This window comes from Anas acuta, chromosome 12 (assembly GCF_963932015.1).
Source record: "Anas acuta chromosome 12, bAnaAcu1.1, whole genome shotgun sequence".
In the NCBI taxonomy this organism is placed as follows: domain Eukaryota; kingdom Metazoa; phylum Chordata; class Aves; order Anseriformes; family Anatidae; genus Anas; species Anas acuta.
In genome coordinates this window covers 20,868,626-20,885,841 of record NC_088990.1, presented here as the reverse complement: position 1 = coordinate 20,885,841, position 17,216 = coordinate 20,868,626, and the positions used below count along the sequence as shown (strand labels likewise).

Genomic DNA, 17,216 nt, shown 5'->3' with positions numbered 1-17,216 from the left:
TATTTATAAAATCTTCATGGGTCTTTCAATATGAGAGGCACTTCAAAAATTAGCTTGGCTTGTAATTTCAGCAACAGACATTGTTTCCCACATGACCGACACTGCACCATTAGATGATCAAGCAGATAACCATTAGCAAGCATCTCTTTAACTTTTAGTTTAACCATTAGTTCTACCAGCAGGAGGGAGCATGTTTTGAGATTACTCAGTACTTAGAAGCCCACTGCAGACACAGCAGAAGAAACAGGAGTTAAAATGGCTGGTAAACCAAAATTATTTTCCCAGTTTGCATTAGGAAGAAAGCATATTAACCTATTGTGATGTTATTGCACGGACCAAGAAGCATGTGAGGTTTTAAAATTATTTTCTACAGAACAAATTCTACAGTAGCTCTAAAGTGACCTTCAAACAAATCTCACCATGCATGGTGCTACGATATGGCACTGCTTCACTGACCCACGTACGTTTTTCCGGGGCTGTATTCACCAGGGCAGCAAGCAAATATTGAATCACTATCATTTAAAAACAGATTTGCTGTTTATTAGTGCAATATACGGATCCAGCTTTGGAAGAAGAACTCCTCTTTCCTTATCCACTGCAAACACCTGCTGTTGTAGCAAAGGGAGGCCTCTTTAATACACCATCAGCATCAGCTAAACACAGCTAATGAAAAGATGCAACGCGAGGACCAGACTCCCGCCCCAGCAGCGGCTCCCAGCCATATGTCGCCACATGTTCCCTGCTTTAATCGCGATTACCCCAGGAGCAGCTGGGCGGGACGGAGCTCCCCGAGCTCCACAGGTCCCGGCGGCGGGGCCCGGCCGGGGGAGGCTCCCGAGGGGCTCCGGGCCGCTGCCGCTTACCGATGCTCCGCACGTAGCGTTTTGCGGGAACTTTCCTCGCTTCAAGCCGAGGCGGGGGGGCTGGAGAGGAGCGCGGCGATGGAAGGGGGCGGGCAGGGAGAGGGAGGAGGAGAAGGAAACGGCTGCGGCGTGCAATTTGTAATTAGGGCGCTTTGAGCATCTCCCGGCGGGGGCGCAGCGCCGGGCGGCGAGGGGAGCTCGAGAGAGCCGCCCCCGCCGCACGCCCCTCCGGGGCCGGAGCTGGAGCCGTGCGAGCCGTCGGGGCTGCGGCAGCCCTGGCTCCCCAGAGCCGCCGGGAGATCCGCGATCCGCCACCATGAGCAGCGCGGCCGCGGAGAAGCCGGGTCGGTAGCGCGGGGGCGCGGCAGGGCCGGGCCAGGGGGGCGCGGCGGGGGCTGACCTTGGGGCCCGGCCCGGCCCGGCCCGGAGCTCCCAGCCGCCGAGGGGCAGCCCCCGAGGCTTGGGGGCCTGCCCCCAGGGAGCGGGACCGAGGAGAGCAGGGGCCAAGCTGGTGGAGGCGACGGGTTGGCGACGGGTTGGCTCGGTGGGTGGCAGTGGCGTAGCCTGCATGCCCCAGGAAACTGGTGCCCTCTTCTACGTCTGTAAACGGAGGGTGATGCTAGCGAGCCTTTGGTTTTCCTGCCCGTTACCCACATACGTGAATTCACAGTATGGGGCACGGCGCGGGGTCTGTCCTTCCACACAGGCTCCAGGCTTGCGTACTTCCTAGGGGTAAAACCTCTTTGCTGCAATTTATCTCTTGTCTGAAGGCTGGAAATGTCACTGCCTGGCTGCTGCTTCATTGCAGGGGAATGCAGTTTACGTGAAAAAGTGCAGCCTCTACCCTGAGTTACCATACTGCAAAAAGCACTGCATGTTGGGGAGCAGGGGGTGGCTTTGCTATGCTCACAGAACAGTTCAACATGCTTCAGTTGCTGGGCATCTATGCCCTGGCCTTCCTACCTTACACCTACCTCCCCCTATGCTGTCTTAGAAACCTCTACTGAGCAGACAGTTTCCTCCCCAGCAATTTAGGGAAGACAGGCATGCAGCATGGACATGAGCATCACAGGTTGGCTCTGTGGTCACGTAGATCTTTTTGCCTTTGCATTTCTGGCCATGTGTTGTTAACTCATCTCAGACCCTTTGGAGAATTCCAAATTCGTTCCGGTTTCTATTTCATTATTTTTTCTCCGTTATTAATCTTTTTACCCTAACAACTCCTATGCCCAATTGCTGTAATAGTATTCCTGAAATTCATTTTCCTTGACCAAATAGTTGAGTGCAAATACAGTGCCTCTGAAACTCCCAGAGGATGCTTGTTGATGTCCCTAACTGTATGAACATCTTTTCAAGTCAGGTTTGCTGTCACTCAGGAACAGAAGCCTGGAACTGAAGCTATTCGAAGAGCCTTCAGAATGACCAGATTCACGAATCAGCAGCTGGGCTTGCAGCACATCCAAGGGGAGAACAGATGGCAACTGATTCAGTCCATTTTGTTACACACTGTAGTTTATGAAGTGAGTTTTCAGGGACCTGAGGCTTAAACATGCCAAGGGGATGAATGTTTCCAGTTTGAGCAGCTATTTAAGGTACCCATGTACAGTACTGAGCCATTTAAAAATAAATAAATAAATTGTTGGGGGTTCTAAGGAGAAATGGCTGAAACCTGAAGTCTAAGGAAGATTCTTTAGAAAATCTGTATTTAATACTTGCCAGCTACTTTCTCAGGGAAGTCCAAATTATTTAATCTTCTCAGTACCTCTGAAAACATGAGGGTGAGAGCTAGGTCTGAAAAAAGTGACACTTGAGCCAACAAAGAGCTTGGGCTGGGATCTTCAAACCACACTAAACGTTGGCAGAGTTAGACTGGTGATGCTTCTGGAATATCAAGAGTTTCAATGGCTTTCTTCCAGCTAACTTTCAATGCTTATTACCTATGGTACTCCCTTTCATCTTCTGTGGGTACAGCCAGCATCCCCAGCTCATAGCTCCATTCTCCTTACCTCAGTGGTCTATGTCCCCGGATGTTTTTCCTCATTCCTGTTTTCTCTTGGACTCTAGCTGTTTCTTCTTGTCTCACAAGGGTCTCCAACGACCTTTTATTTCACAGCAGGATGTTAAGGAGCCTTTCTTTATGGCAGTGTTTTTATACAGGCAATGAATCAAAGAATAAGTAGAGTCCTGACCTATTAAAAAAGTCAAGAGACATCAGTCTGAGACCAGCCCCTACAAAATGACTCTGCAGATTCTAACTGACTTAATGCCTGTCCCCATCACATTGCCCTAGAGGTTATCTTCAAGAATTTTTGGATGTAGGCCATGTTAGTTAGTATTCAGAGTCTTCTGATTCACAACCTGACACATACTCTGCAGCAACTGAAAGGATATCTGACTAACTGGGAGAGGACATCTAACCTGTATATGCAGCACTAAAATCTGAAAACAATACAAGTGCACTCAAGGTCAATTTTGGTACCACAGTTTTGGGGATATGTAATGCAAATATGCAAAATGTTCTGTGAACTTTAAGGCTTCAATTACAATTTCTGCAATTCAGAACAGGGCAGAGAAGAGCACAAAGCTGTGTATTAGTTTCCCAGAATCAAGTTCCACACAGTGGCAATGCCCACTGGTTTCTCATACAGCTGTTTCAGCCGAACTCTTGCCAAATAAGACAGATACCCATTTCTTAACACTCCATGTTTCAGTGTCAGCTAAGCTTTGTACAGAGATCTGTCCCATAATCTCCACTGACAAGCAAATAATGTGCAAACAAATCCCACTAATTTCAGTCCCACTAAAATTAGTGAGACTTGGAATATGGCTCTGTGTTAAAGATGTATATATTTCCATGGACTTGGCTCCAATGTAAAGTTCTCCAAGGCAATTCTATATCTATGATTTTTTCTATACATCTTTGAAGACAGCAGTGTTTTGGTGATTGTTGTTGGTGGCTTTTTGTTGGTGGGTTTTTTATATTGTGACACCAATTTGTGATACTGAACGTAGTTGTGATTTTTTTTCTACACAAGGTCAGACTTATAGAAAAAGTGTAAGGGTACACAATGCAAACCTGTGCCACAGGTGGCTTCATCTGTGACGTATTTTCAGAAAATAAATATTTATTATTGCTGACATTACTTTTCCCATAGGCTATATCCAGATCTTCTCCCCAGCATAACAGGAATTAAAACAGTATGACCCAAAGAGAAGAATATCATTCAAAACAAAGAAGGATCTCATACAAAGCTCTATGGAATAAACGGATCATTGGTTATTGTGCTGTAGCAAGTGTGTAAAGAATGTAATAGAAAACCATACTATTTAGTACATATCAGGTTGGAGGTTAGTGCAAAAACAAAAACAAACAAAAGAAAAAAAAGGAAAAAAAAAAAAAAAAAAACAAAAGAAAAAAAAAAGAAGACTTGTGCCTTGCGTTTGTTATAAATGAAGATACAACTCAATCTGAATTGAGTAATATTTATAAAAGGCAAGTAAACAGCGCTGGGTGCATGGATAGTCTATGCTCTACCAACACTAACTTCAAACTTTCTAAATATACAGAACATTGCTTTTACATACTAAACCCAAGTATGCCTATACATATGTACAATCAGAAAAGGTATCAATTGAAACATAAGCATGGCAAAGTTTTAAAAGGCAAGTGTTTAGCAAACAATCCTTTAAGTCTATTACTATTAATGTCCATGACTGGGGGAGCATAGCTGGAGTTGGGAATCCTGGTTGAAGTGCTCCCGTGTCTTCCATGGCTTCGTTAATTTTTCTCAGATCATCTGTCTCCATTTTCCATTCCTTTTCTTGATTACAAACACCAGAGAATTCCAGAGCTAGTCGTGGGAACAATGTCTCACTTTAAGTTGTTAAGCAACTTGGCCTTCGGACTTTATGTATCCTATTCTTCCCGGATCGAAGGGAAACAAATATTTCCATCTTCTTTTCAAGGCCAATAGGGCCTGGGTCAAAAGGCACGTCCAGGTCAACAGGGGCATAACAGCAAAGGCCTGCGATGGCAGCAGCGGCGGGGGGGGGGGGCAATGGCGTAGCAGTCGGATCAGTAAAGGAGCCCACAGTTCCCTCACTGTCTGGCAAGCCACACGTTTGTGATTGTGGCTCCACATGGCTCTTTAAGGCCTCAGATTGCTCACCAGGTGCCGCACAATCCCACTGCAACCTTGTCATTTTCAGTTGCAGAGTCCCACACCTTGACATCAATTTGGTCCCATGTTTCAGGATCATAAACAACTGTCTGATTGTTAATAAAGAGAATAAGCTGTAAGGTTGCCAGGACAGTCTTTGTTCCTAAGGACGTATGATTCCCCATAATGCACAACTGCTTACCAGCGAGGAGCAGTTGTCTGCGCAGGTCCACTTCTCTCAGCTTGAGCTTCTTTCCAGTTCCAGTGCCTATTTCCAGCGACTTTGAGCGGTTTACTGAGTTTGGCCAAACCTGTCTTCATGGGGCGATCAATGTGCCTGTTCCCGTCCTGGCCTCTGTTCTGCCAGCCTGTCCCTGTTCTTTCCTTTTTTTCTACTTCTTTATTGATGACATAATTTCATTATATTGTGTTGTCTTTTTTTTTTTCATTTCGAGGACAGGCTCCCCTCTTATACCCTTCACCCCACAGCAGTCCTTTTCAAACACCTTTTCATCGGTCACACAACTTTGCCCGGCAACAGCAAACACCCAGAAACTTCCATGCCTTAACGGCTGGAGAACAAGCAACCCCAGACGGCATTGTGTCTCCTGAATCACCCTTCTTTGTTCCCTCTGAACTCTGCATTCCTGATGGCCTCATCGGTAAGTGTCTGATGTTATCACCAACCATGGGGCTTGCCGACCCCCATGGCCACACTCCCACATATCCTCCTTCTTTATTAATATCAACCATCTTCTTGACACGAATTATTACTCTATATATACACCTTTTTAATCTTTGTTTTACATCTTTAATTCCTTGGGACAATATTCAAAAATCCCACAGATTTTTAACGTGAGAAAGGAGACACAGACAAGATAAATGTTCTGTCTGTTTCTGTCTTCTCAAGAATACCAATTCTTATTTTTACTTTTGTTGTTAATTCTAGACTGACTCAGGATATGTCTATAGTTCAGTTTCAGTCACGACTGCACTACCACATAGAGATACTGGAGCTCTCTTTGAACTGGCTAGGGCAGGTACCTGTATCAGTGTAGTCATGGCAGCACAGTGCTCCAAGTGGCCTAATTACTCTGCCAAGAAATAAATGGATACCTGGAATTCCCTGGGGGGAGAGGTGGTTGAATTGTTAACAAAAAGAGTTTTCCCCTGAGGCGCGTTAGTTAAATAGGTGTTAACACAAGAGGCAAAAAACCCCAAGCTCCAACCTTACCATAAAAATCCCTTTGTCCTTTACCTTGTATTTCTGATGTCCCAGTCTTTCCAATCCTTCAGCTGCCTAGAGAGACATAAAAGAGTTTCAGTATCTGACAGAAAATCTAAAATAAAGCAAACCAGCTCCCAGCCCCAACTGAAATCTATACATAAGAGCTTACAAATACAATGAAAGTCTCTCCTGGCTGGAAATACACAGAACTCTCCTCGTGGCGATGGTGGGGTGGAGCTGTTCAGTGGAGTGGATGGAGCATGCCACCTCTGGAGGACAAACATCAGGGTCAGTCCCCTGAGCTCCACAAGGAGCATGTTCATACCCGGTACTTGGAATGCCTGTAAAAAATATGTATTTAATGGGGAAGTCCAAGGAAAAGAAACAAATTAGAGTAAGACTTAGAGGAAGGGAATTTGGTTGTGTTGTTTCTTCTCCCACTAATGTTTCCTCATATGCAAGAGTGATTTCTATTTTTTTTATTTTAAGTGAAGACATATATACCATGTGCCCTTGGGAGCTAGAACATGGCTGTAACATCACCACAGTTGCTCAATCCACAAATTCAAATGCATCTTTCAGCACTGTGTTTCTGGGCATACTTGGATTTTACATACTGAATGGCACCCACTCATGGACATGAATTGTCACTGAATGACAGAAAGGTGAAGGGGCAATTTTACCAATGTGTTTACTTCCAATTCTTGCAAAGATAAAAATGAACACAGTATTGTTATATATGGAGTGGTAATTCCTGTCGAGAAAATGGTTGATATTAATAAAGAAGGGGGAGATTTGGGAGTGTGGCCATGGAGGTTGGAAAGCCCCCTGGTTGAGATAACATTAGACTCTTAACGATGAGGCCATCAGGAATGTAAAAGAGTTTAAAGGGAACAAAGAATGGAGATTCAGGAGACTCCATGCAGCCTCTGGTTCCTTGTTCCCCAGCCGTTAAGGCATGGATGTTTCTGGGTGTTTGCTGCTGTTGTTACAATCATTGTTGTTGGACCAATGAAAAGTTGTTTTGAAAAGAACTGCTGTGGAGAGAAAGGTATAAGAGGGGAGCCTGCCCTCAAGATAAAAAAAAAAAGAAGAAAAAGAGGCAACACGATGTGATGATGTTATGTCATCAACAAAAAGCAGAGAGACGGAATGAAAAGGAAGAGGCAGAACGGAGACCAGGACGGGAACAGGCACATTGATTGCCTCATGAAGATAGGTTCAGCCAAACTCAGCAAACTGCTCGGAGAAGCTCGTACAGAAAGTTGCTGTAAATGGGCGAACTGGAGCTGGAAAGAAGCTCGAGCTGAGAGAAGCGGACCTGCGCAGACAACTGCTCCTCGCTGGTAAGCAGTTGTGCATTATGGGGAATCATACGTCCTTAGGAACAAAGAGCGTCCTGGTAACCTTACAGCTTATTCTCCTTCTTAGCAATGAGACAGTTTATGATCCTGAAACATGGGACCAAACTGATGTCAAGGTGTGGGACTCTGCAACTAAAAATGACAAGGTTGCAGTGGGACTGCTCAGCACCTGGCGAGCAATCTCTGAGGCCTTAAAGAGCCATGTGGAGCCACAATCACAAACGTGTGGCTTGCCAATAGTGAGGGAGCTGCGGGCTCCTTTACTGACCCGACCACTATGCCATCGCCATCGGCCCCTCTGCTGCTACAGCCATCGCAGGCCTTTGCTGTTATGCCCCCTGTTGACCTGGACGTGCCTTTTGACCCAGGCCCTATTGGCCTTGAAAAGGAGATGGATATGTTTTTCTTCAATCTGGGAAGAACGGGATACATAAGGCCTGAAGACCGAGTTGCTTGACAACTTAAAGCGAGACATATTGTTCAAAAGGATTGGAAAATGGAGACTTGTTTGTAGTCAAGAAAAGGAATGGAAAATGGAGACTGTTAAGTCATGGAACTTAAAGGATTGTTTGTTACCTTTTCTGATTTTAAATATGTATAGGCGTACTCGAGTTTAGTAAGTCATGGAACTTAAAGGATTGTTTGTTCTTTCCTGATTGTACGTATGTATAGGCATACTCGGGTTTAGTATGTAAAAGTGATGTTCTGTATATGTAGAATGTTTGATGTTCATTTGTGCTTGTTGGTGGAGCGTAGACTCCCCGCACACCCAGTGCTGTTTAATTGCCTTTTATACCTTCTATAAATATTTGTTTTATAAATATTACAAAATTCAGATTGATTTGAGACTTCATTTATAAGAGTATTCTGAATATGGAGCCCAAGACTACATTAAAATTGCACACACCATTTTATTTCATAAATTGTATCTATTTATTTAGATTTCTAAACTAAATTATGTGGGAATAGAAATGTTGTTTTTGCAGAGTTACATTGTTTAGAAGGAGGGAATGTGGTACTGAGATATGCTTACAGTGATAAGAAAGTTTAGCAGGCGACCTAGTAAAATGCAGACAACCAGTCTCCTTAGGACAATTAGGTGAAAATCACGGTGTCAAGTCAAGTCAGATAAGTGAAGAAACATTACCACTTCAAACAGTAAAAATGTCAAAAGAAATTTGAAATTTAACAGGCCGGCAACTGAAGGCCATGCATTGTTTGTGAAGCATCAGATAGATTGTGAACCTGGATTACCCACTCAGTGGGGAAACAGGGGAGGGTCCTGCCATCAAAAGGTATATAAACTGTGTTTTGGAACTAGTAGATGCGCTCTCTCCTGCTTGTGGGGCGCCCGCCATTGCAATCGCGAATAAATTACTACTTCACTGAGATCCTCGCCTGAGCCTAAGTTATTGGCTACAGAGTGTTTCTCACAATTTGGGGGCTCGTCCGGGATCCAGTCACCTACTGGGGAGCTCCACCGCCGCAGCAGCAGGAAGGCATGCCCCGCTGATTTCAGCGGTCCTGTGCATCGACGGTGGCGGTTCTGCGGAAAGCTGACAGAGGGCCCGAGACTGGTTAAAGAGGCAGGATCCGTGAAGTAGTGGGGAAAGGAAGAAGGTAGGCACTCGGGGTTTTTAAGAATCGATCCGGTAACTCTGTGCACAGACCAAGGTAAGAAATGTTAAGTATTGCCTTGGGGGTCGGGTATCTGGTGTATGGTAAGCCCTGGCACGGGGAAGTGCTGGCACTACACCAGGGGAATCTGGTGTACGGTAATCCTTGCACGGGGAAGTGCTTGGAAGTACACCAGGGAATCTGGTAAACTCAGGTGTGCGGTAACGCTGGCACGGGGAAGTGCTTGGCGGTACACCCCCATTTTTCAGTACGTTGGTGTGTGGTACACTGCAGAAGGGAAATTTCTGTAGCACATACTGGCGAGGGTTAGGAAAAATGGGAAAATATGAGTTCCAGGGGACAGGGAGATATCCCTGGGGGAGTGCCTACTAATAGTTCTTCCTGAAGAATGATAAGAAATTGGAAACATAATCCCAAAATTAGAGGGATTGTAAAAGAAAAATAATTTTAAAAAGGTTAAATATTGTGTATCAGTCTGGACAAAAGAACCAATTAAGGAAACAGCAGTATTTTGGCCAAAATACGGGTCTGATGAAAATTCAGGCTTCAAATTTATGTGCAAACAAGAAGATTCTTTTTTTCAGAGAAGGAGCCAAGTTATGCTCCCTATAATCTTAATATTGAACTGGTGGCAGCAGCAGTCACTCCAGGAAGGGAGACAGGGACTATAATTAACACTGTCCCTAAAAAAGTATCGTACCCTAGGCTCCGGCAAGAATTAGAACAAGGTAGAAGAGATATTGAGAATTTTGCCTTCCCTGATACTAACAGTACTAACACTAAATGTGTATCCTCTTAGGTGAACTACCCCCTCCTCCTTACCAGCAGAGAGGTTAGGACTTTTAAGAAGGAGAGGAAGTCTTTATTCGAGGACCCCAACAGCCTAGTTGAACAATTAGACCAGTTCCTATGACCTGATTTATACTCTCGGGGGAGGGAATTATGTCTGTAAGTATGTTGTTTACAGGGAAAGAAATGGGAATGATCAGGAGGAGAGCTGCTATACAAGAATGGGAAAGAGCTCATCCTCCAGGACCAGGGGTAATACCGGCAGGGCAGAAATACCCACTTGCCAATCCTGGCTGGAATAATAATAGTGTGCAACACAGAAATCATATGAGAGACTTGGGGTCAGAATGAGAAAGTACTTGGGGATGAGACCTGAGGACCCAGTAACCCAAGGGCTCTTGAAAGTTCATTGTGTGATTAAAGCCTGGCAAAATACGCAGAAAATGATTCAGAAGGTGGGGGGATGTAGTGAACAGTCACTGGGGGACCCTCCTGCGGGAGGCCCTGGAGGTGTGTGTCCGAAGGGGAGATAAGAAGGAAAAAAAAAAAAAAAAAAAAAAAAAAAAAAAAAGAGCGAAACTAATGGTATTGACAGTGCAGCGGGTAGTGAGGCAGAGGGTTGGAGAAAGAGGAAGAAAATCTTCAGGGAGAGTCAGGGCCAGGATGGAAAGGAGAGGAAGAGAGATGAAGGAATGGCAGGCAAAGAAGGCTGCCTGTGTTGTGGCCTGAGTCCTAGCAGGGACAGGCTTTGATAAGATGTTTTAAGTGTGGCCAGGCTGGCCACTTCGAATAGGAATATGTGGAGTGGAAGAAGGAGGGAAGAAGGAAAATGGGATGAAATATGCTATATTGATATGTTGTTTATCTTGGAGGGAAAAAGTATGGAATTAAGTTGGACCCTGACTGGGCCTTTGGTGCTGGTATTAAAGTACAGGCTGGAGAAAGATAAAGGAAGTGTTAAAAGGGTTGCTGAAGGGGTTAAAGGTGTGGCATGTAGTATTTAACAGAGCTGTTTGAAGTTGAATGAGCAGGGAAAGGGGATGTAGGCATTATCTAAGTAACAGTCTAGAAGTTTTGGTATATTTGCTGTGGTGTTTGGTCAGTTTCCCAAGCATCGGGGAGGGGGATGGTGGGGGGGAACAGCCTGCTCCACCAGGAGCCTCTCCAGCGGCCGCAGGGGGGCTTCGGCTCCAGCGCCTGGAGCACCTCCTCCCCCTCCTTCTGCACTGACTTTGGTGTCTGCGGGGGGGCTTCTCGCTCTCCCAACTGCTGTTGAGCAGCAGGTTTTTGTTTGTTTCTTTGTTTGTTTTCGTGGATGTGCTCTCACAGAGGCACGGACTGTATTGCTCATGGCTTGGCTCTGGGCGGCAGTGAGCCCCTTAGGGGCCGGATGAAAGTGTTTGAAATTGAATTGAATTACCTGCCACGGGGAGGCTTCTGGGTTTTTCTCACGGGGGCTGCCACTGCAGTTTCCCACGCCCCCCACTCACAGCTCCCGAACCTTGCCATCAAACCCAATACACTGGGGAACAGCTAGGTCATTACTGACTTGTAAAGTATCAGGGATTAAATTAACTAATGAAACCCTAAAAAGTGACGGGGGCAGAAGGAACTGGGATAACAGTACCACTTTTGGGGGATACCAAGCTGAGACCAGGGGATAAAATGATCACTGGGTAATTATTGTATGTACCCAAGGCAGGGACTAACTTGTTGAGAAGGGATTTGATGATTAAATTGGGCATTCAAATAGTAAATTGTTAGACTGGAATAACAGTGTTATTAATGGAGTGCTCTCAGGCCCTGAGAGCAAACATACATGTGTGTTCACCTCTGACTGGAAAGACCCTGAAATGGGGGCGGAAGCAACAATATAGGTGGACAAATTTATCCAATTTTACCTCAGGGGTTTACAGGGCCACCTATCCATTTGGGTAAATTCTAAAAAAAAAAAAAAAAAAAATAATAATAATAATAATAATAATAATAATAAAAATAAAAATAAATAGATTTTGGAGCAATTACAACCTCCCAAGGAGGTATTAATGTTAACAAATACGTGGATCATTTTCTATTGTCAGGACAGGAGAAAAGAGTTGTGAAGAAAGCTACTAACAAGCTATTCAACTTTCTGGGAAAGCAGGGCTTGGGAGTATTGAAAAATAAATTACAATATGGAGAAAGAGAAGTCAGGTATTTAAGGCATCTAATGTCTGAAGGAAAACAGGATAAATGCAGAGAGGATTCAGGGAATTGTTGAAAATTAAGAAAGAACTAAAAAGTTTTAAAAGAAAGATTTTTTTAAGGAATCAGGAGCTATGAAGTCTGAAAGAAAATGGATACTCCTTGATGGGAGAGAAATGCTGAATAAAGTGATAATGAGGCAAATATTAACTGTTTTACATCAAAAGAGTCATTGGGAGGTGCAAGCAACGTGTGATGTTGTGCTACGAAAGTATGTCTGTATAGGAATATACACTTTAGCAAAGCACATATGTAGAGGATGTACCATATGTCAAAAGGTAAATAAAAAGATCTTCTGTAACCCATCTAGAGGGGGACGGGAGCCAGGGGTTTGACCTTTCCAAAGTATACAGGTAAATTTTACTGAGTTACTTGTTTGTCCTAATTGACCATGTGTCTGGATGGGTGTAAAGCTTTACTGCAAGGGTTAAAGCGGGCCTTAGCGATTGAGTGGGATTTTCACAGCCCCTGGCACCCCTCCTCTTCTGGGAAGGTGGAGCTAATGAATCAGACATTAAAGAAGCAATTAACTAAACTAGTGTTAGAAACCCAACTTCCTTGGGTAAAATGCTTACTCCTACAGGTTTAAACAGCACCAAGAAAGGACATAGGAATTTCACCATATGAGATGCTGTTCAGGTTGCCCTATCTGGGCAGAAGGGATGAGATACCACAATTCGAAACCAGAGAGTTTTCTTAAGAACTGTATTCTGGGGTTGTCCTCTTCTTTGTCATTTCTCAGGACCTGTGGGTTGTTGGCTCAAACCCCACCTTTGGAATTCCCCATTCACCACCATCACCCAGGAAACCGGGTCCTGATTCGGACCTGGAAAGAGTCAACTCTGGCCTGAATGGGAAGGACAATTACTAACCACTGAAACAGCCGTAAGAACTGCGGAAAAAGGTTGGACTCACTATACTCGAGTGAAGGCATCCGTCGACGCTAGTACCTGGGAAGCTGTTCCTACAAAAGACTTGTTGGAAGTTGAAATTGAATAGAAAAATCTCATAGTGGACTCTGAGCAGGATAAGAGCTTACAATTGTAAACTAACCTTTTATTTTCACAGGTAACTAACGACTGTGACTTGTGATTGAAAGAAAGAACAGACCTATAGTGAATTGCAGTGCTCCCAAGGGGGGGTTGTTATAGTAGTAGTGTACATCTTATTTTTTTGTATCGATAATTATTTGGAAACCTAAGGTTTAAAAATAATGACAGGGAAAAAATTGATTACTAATTTTGTTTTTAGTGATTCTAGGCCTCAGAGAAGGCCTTGGTCAATTGGCAACTTGCAAAAGGCATGACCAGATAATAGCAAAAATGGGATACCCCATCAAAATATGGGTGACTGTGACAGAGGGTTATGTACCACATTCTGTCACGTTTGATGTTTGTGAGGTGTTAGCTTGTGGAGATCTAAATGCCCAACGACAATTGAACAGAGAGAACAAATAACTGGGAGAGACCCAACAGCCAGATTGAGAATAGCTGTATGGAAACAATCCTCTATTGCCATCAGAGAAAGGGAGAAACTCAAGGAGAAAACAGGAGAGAAAACAGGAAGCCCTCTGAAATGTGTCAGTTCAAACAAGGTATGGGGATGTGAATGCCTGGATAGAATGGGTCAAATATACCGTCCAGAGTCTCAACCGTAGCTACTGCTATGCTTGTGCTTCGGGATGACCGATTGCCCAGATAGTGCCTTTCCCATGATGGTGGACCAAAGACTCCCAAGGGATGCGATGTATGATTGCATTGTACCAAGAAAAGACTGCCTGGGGAAATGAGGCCTGTAAGTCTCTCTTTGCTGTTCCTTGCATGATAACAGTATCACGGTTCCCCCTGCATTCTCTACAGCTATAGGTAACCATACAGCTTGCCTCTCACGGCAGGGTGTGAGTGCTACCTGGCATCTACGAGAATTTGCCTTGTGCTACCAAGGACTTGATGGGAAACTGCTCAAGACTAGAGATCCCCAGGGCAGATCTCTGGTGGTACGGTGGAGGGAAGATCTTACGGTCCACCCTACCATCTAATTGGGAAGGCACTTGTGCACTTGTTCAATTAGCTATACCCTTCACCCTGGCATTTGAAAGAGAAACATCACAAATACCCAGAGGAAGTAAAAGAGGCTTAGGAATATCATTTGATGATAGAGTATACATAGATTCTATTGGGGTACCTAGAGGAGTTGCAGATGAACATAAAGCCAGAAATCAAATTGCTGCAGGGTTTGAGTCACTGTTCTGGTGGGTAACAATCAATAAAAATGTGGATTGGATTAATTATTTCTATTATAATCAGCAGAGATTCATCAATTATACCAAGGATGCGATGAGAGGAATCACTGAACAACTAGATGCCATCAGCAAAATGGCTTGGGAAAACAGGATAGCATTAGATATGATGCTCGCAGAGGAAGGAGGTGTGTTTGTGTGTGTAATACTGAGCAACCATTGTTGCACTCTTATACCCAACAATAGTGTCCCAGATGGCTCGGTAACAAGAGCATTGCAAGGGCTTACCACCCTTGCCAGTGAATTGGCAGAAAAAAAAAAAAAATAAATAAATAAATAAAAAAAATAGGCATATTTGCAACATTGATCGTAGTTGTAGGAGTTTTGACAGCCATTGGTTGCTGCATTATCCTCTGTGTAAGAGGACCAGTACAGTGGTTGACTGAAACCGCACTATTGAAACAAATGACCATGGAGCCACCACCTTACTCAGATAAGGTGATAATGAGGAGATGGAAAGCAAAGAAAGCAAAGAAGAAGAAGTCTATCAAATTGCACCTTAGAGAAAGGTTTTGCAAAAATCAACAGTTTATAAAAAAAGAAAAGGGGGGAATTGTGGGAATAGAAATGTTGTTTTTGCAGAGTTACATTGTTTAGAAGGAGGGAATGTGGTACTGAGATATGCTTACAGTGATAAGAAAGTTTAGCAGGCGACCTAGTAAAATGCAGACAACCAGTCTCCTTAGGACAATTAGGTGAAAATCACGGTGTCAAGTCAAGTCAGATAAGTGAAGAAACATTACCACTTCAAACAGTAAAAATGTCAAAAGAAATTTGAAATTTAACAGGCCGGCAACTGAAGGCCATGCATTGTTTGTGAAGCATCAGATAGATTGTGAACCTGGATTACCCACTCAGTGGGGAAACAGGGGAGGGTCCTGCCATCAAAAGGTATATAAACTGTGTTTTGGAACTAGTAGATGCGCTCTCTCCTGCTTGTGGGGCGCCCGCCATTGCAATCGCGAATAAATTACTACTTCACTGAGATCCTCGCCTGAGCCTAAGTTATTGGCTACAGAGTGTTTCTCACAATTACATGAACAAAATCCACAGTATTTGGCCGAAACTCCCCTTGAGATCAGTTTGAGCTTAACTAGTTTAAGAACTCAGGTAAAGCCATGTCAGAAAGCATACTTGTTTATCCAGGTTGAGACCTTGTGAGTATTGCCTAATCAAAACCTGTAGGCTTATGCCCAGTCTGACAAAATGCTGTTTAAAACAGCCACATGCCAAGGTTACTGTTTTGAGGAGGTAGAAAGCCAGAAAATTGAGTTTGCTGCCAGTAAGTGGATGGTGTGTAGGGGCTAAAAGTTGCAATATTATTACATTAACTTAAATGTGAAAAAAACAACAGGACACTACAAAAATCCAAGATGTTTTTCATTTCCAGCTGTTCATATGCTACAGCTCAGACATACACAACTCATTTAGACCTAACCAAATTGATTCCACTTTTCTATGCAGGCAAAGAAGCAATAGAGGTGGAAATCCCACAGAGGCACCAGGATGTGATGGCCAATGATGAGCAGTAATTACTGCAGCAACACTTCAACGAGCATGAGTGTCAACGAAATGTCTGCCTTCCCTCTGACTTTAGAGCAAAAAACTGGTTTTGCTTTTGTAGGAATTCTGTGTGTTTTCTTGGGACTCCTAATTATCAGATGCTTCAAAATCTTGCTGGACCCCTACAGTAGTATGCCTTCTTCTACGTGGGAAGATGAAGTTGAGGGGTTGGATAAAGGGACATTTGAATACGCTCTTGCATGAAAATTCATAGAATATCCTGCCTTAAATTTGATGATGATCTCATTTTGGAAACCAACTGTTAGTACACTTGTTATACATACATACGTTTTGAAGGTATGTTGGTGGCATCCATTTTTGTTAAATAAATATTTGTTGCAAATTCAAAAGGCACTTCACATGGTTTTTCTATGAGGAACAGTGGAATGGTGGATAAGAAATGGTTAACAGCAAAGAAATACTAAAATGAACAATTTACTATAAAGTTAACATGGAAAAAAAAAAATGGTTGGTTCACACAATATCATACTATAAGGAACTAATGGGAAAGCTAACAATTAATAATATAATCATAATTAATAACATTAATTGCTAGTTCAACTCTCACCTTTCAGGAAGAGGAGGTGCTGTATGAATGACTGTTTATAAGGAAACTGAACGTTGTTTCTCCTGTGTGAAACATCTAAGTGGTCCTCTGCAAACAATGCATACTTCTATTTCTTGCTGCTGAGAATGTGTTTTTGATAGATTAGGTCTCCCTACTAGCTCTACAGCTACAGAAAGCTAAACAGAACTAGTGGAAGGGAAACAAACATTGATAAAGATATTTTAGATTCTAAAAACATTCAGCAATACAAAATATATTAATTACCTGCTCAAAAGTCCATTACCTGCTCAAAAGTCCATCACAAACCAAGAACACCACAGTCCCATTCTACTTGTGCCTCCCATGCAGTTAAAATCTTAAGGTGAAAGAGAATAAGTAAACATTACATAACCAACCTGACAATCTAACTGAACTGGTCACGCCATGTCAATTTTTACTCCCCCTAGTTAAAGAGGATGATTGAGTTTAAACTGGAACTTCACTTGTTGCACTGTTAGCTG

The 17,216-nt window shown here is 43.5% G+C and overlaps 1 protein-coding gene across 5 annotated transcripts; it reads left to right on the top strand.

The window, feature by feature from the left end:
- Nucleotides 1-923: 923 nt before the first annotated feature.
- Nucleotides 924-16,498, top strand: CTXN2 (cortexin 2). 5 transcript variants are annotated; one of them, XM_068696015.1, is made up of 3 exons: nt 924-1,207; nt 2,220-2,455; nt 16,050-16,498. In XM_068696015.1, the coding sequence occupies exon 3, from the start codon at nt 16,104-16,106 to the stop codon at nt 16,350-16,352; it is 249 nt and encodes an 82-aa protein (XP_068552116.1). In that variant the 5' UTR covers nt 924-1,207; nt 2,220-2,455; nt 16,050-16,103; the 3' UTR covers nt 16,353-16,498. The 5 variants fall into 5 exon arrangements, with proteins under 5 accessions (XP_068552116.1, XP_068552119.1, XP_068552117.1 ...); XM_068696016.1 differs by having other exon boundaries at nt 932-1,207; nt 2,240-2,383; XM_068696014.1 differs by having other exon boundaries at nt 932-1,207; nt 2,224-2,383.
- The last annotated feature ends 718 nt before the right edge of the window (nt 16,499-17,216 follow it).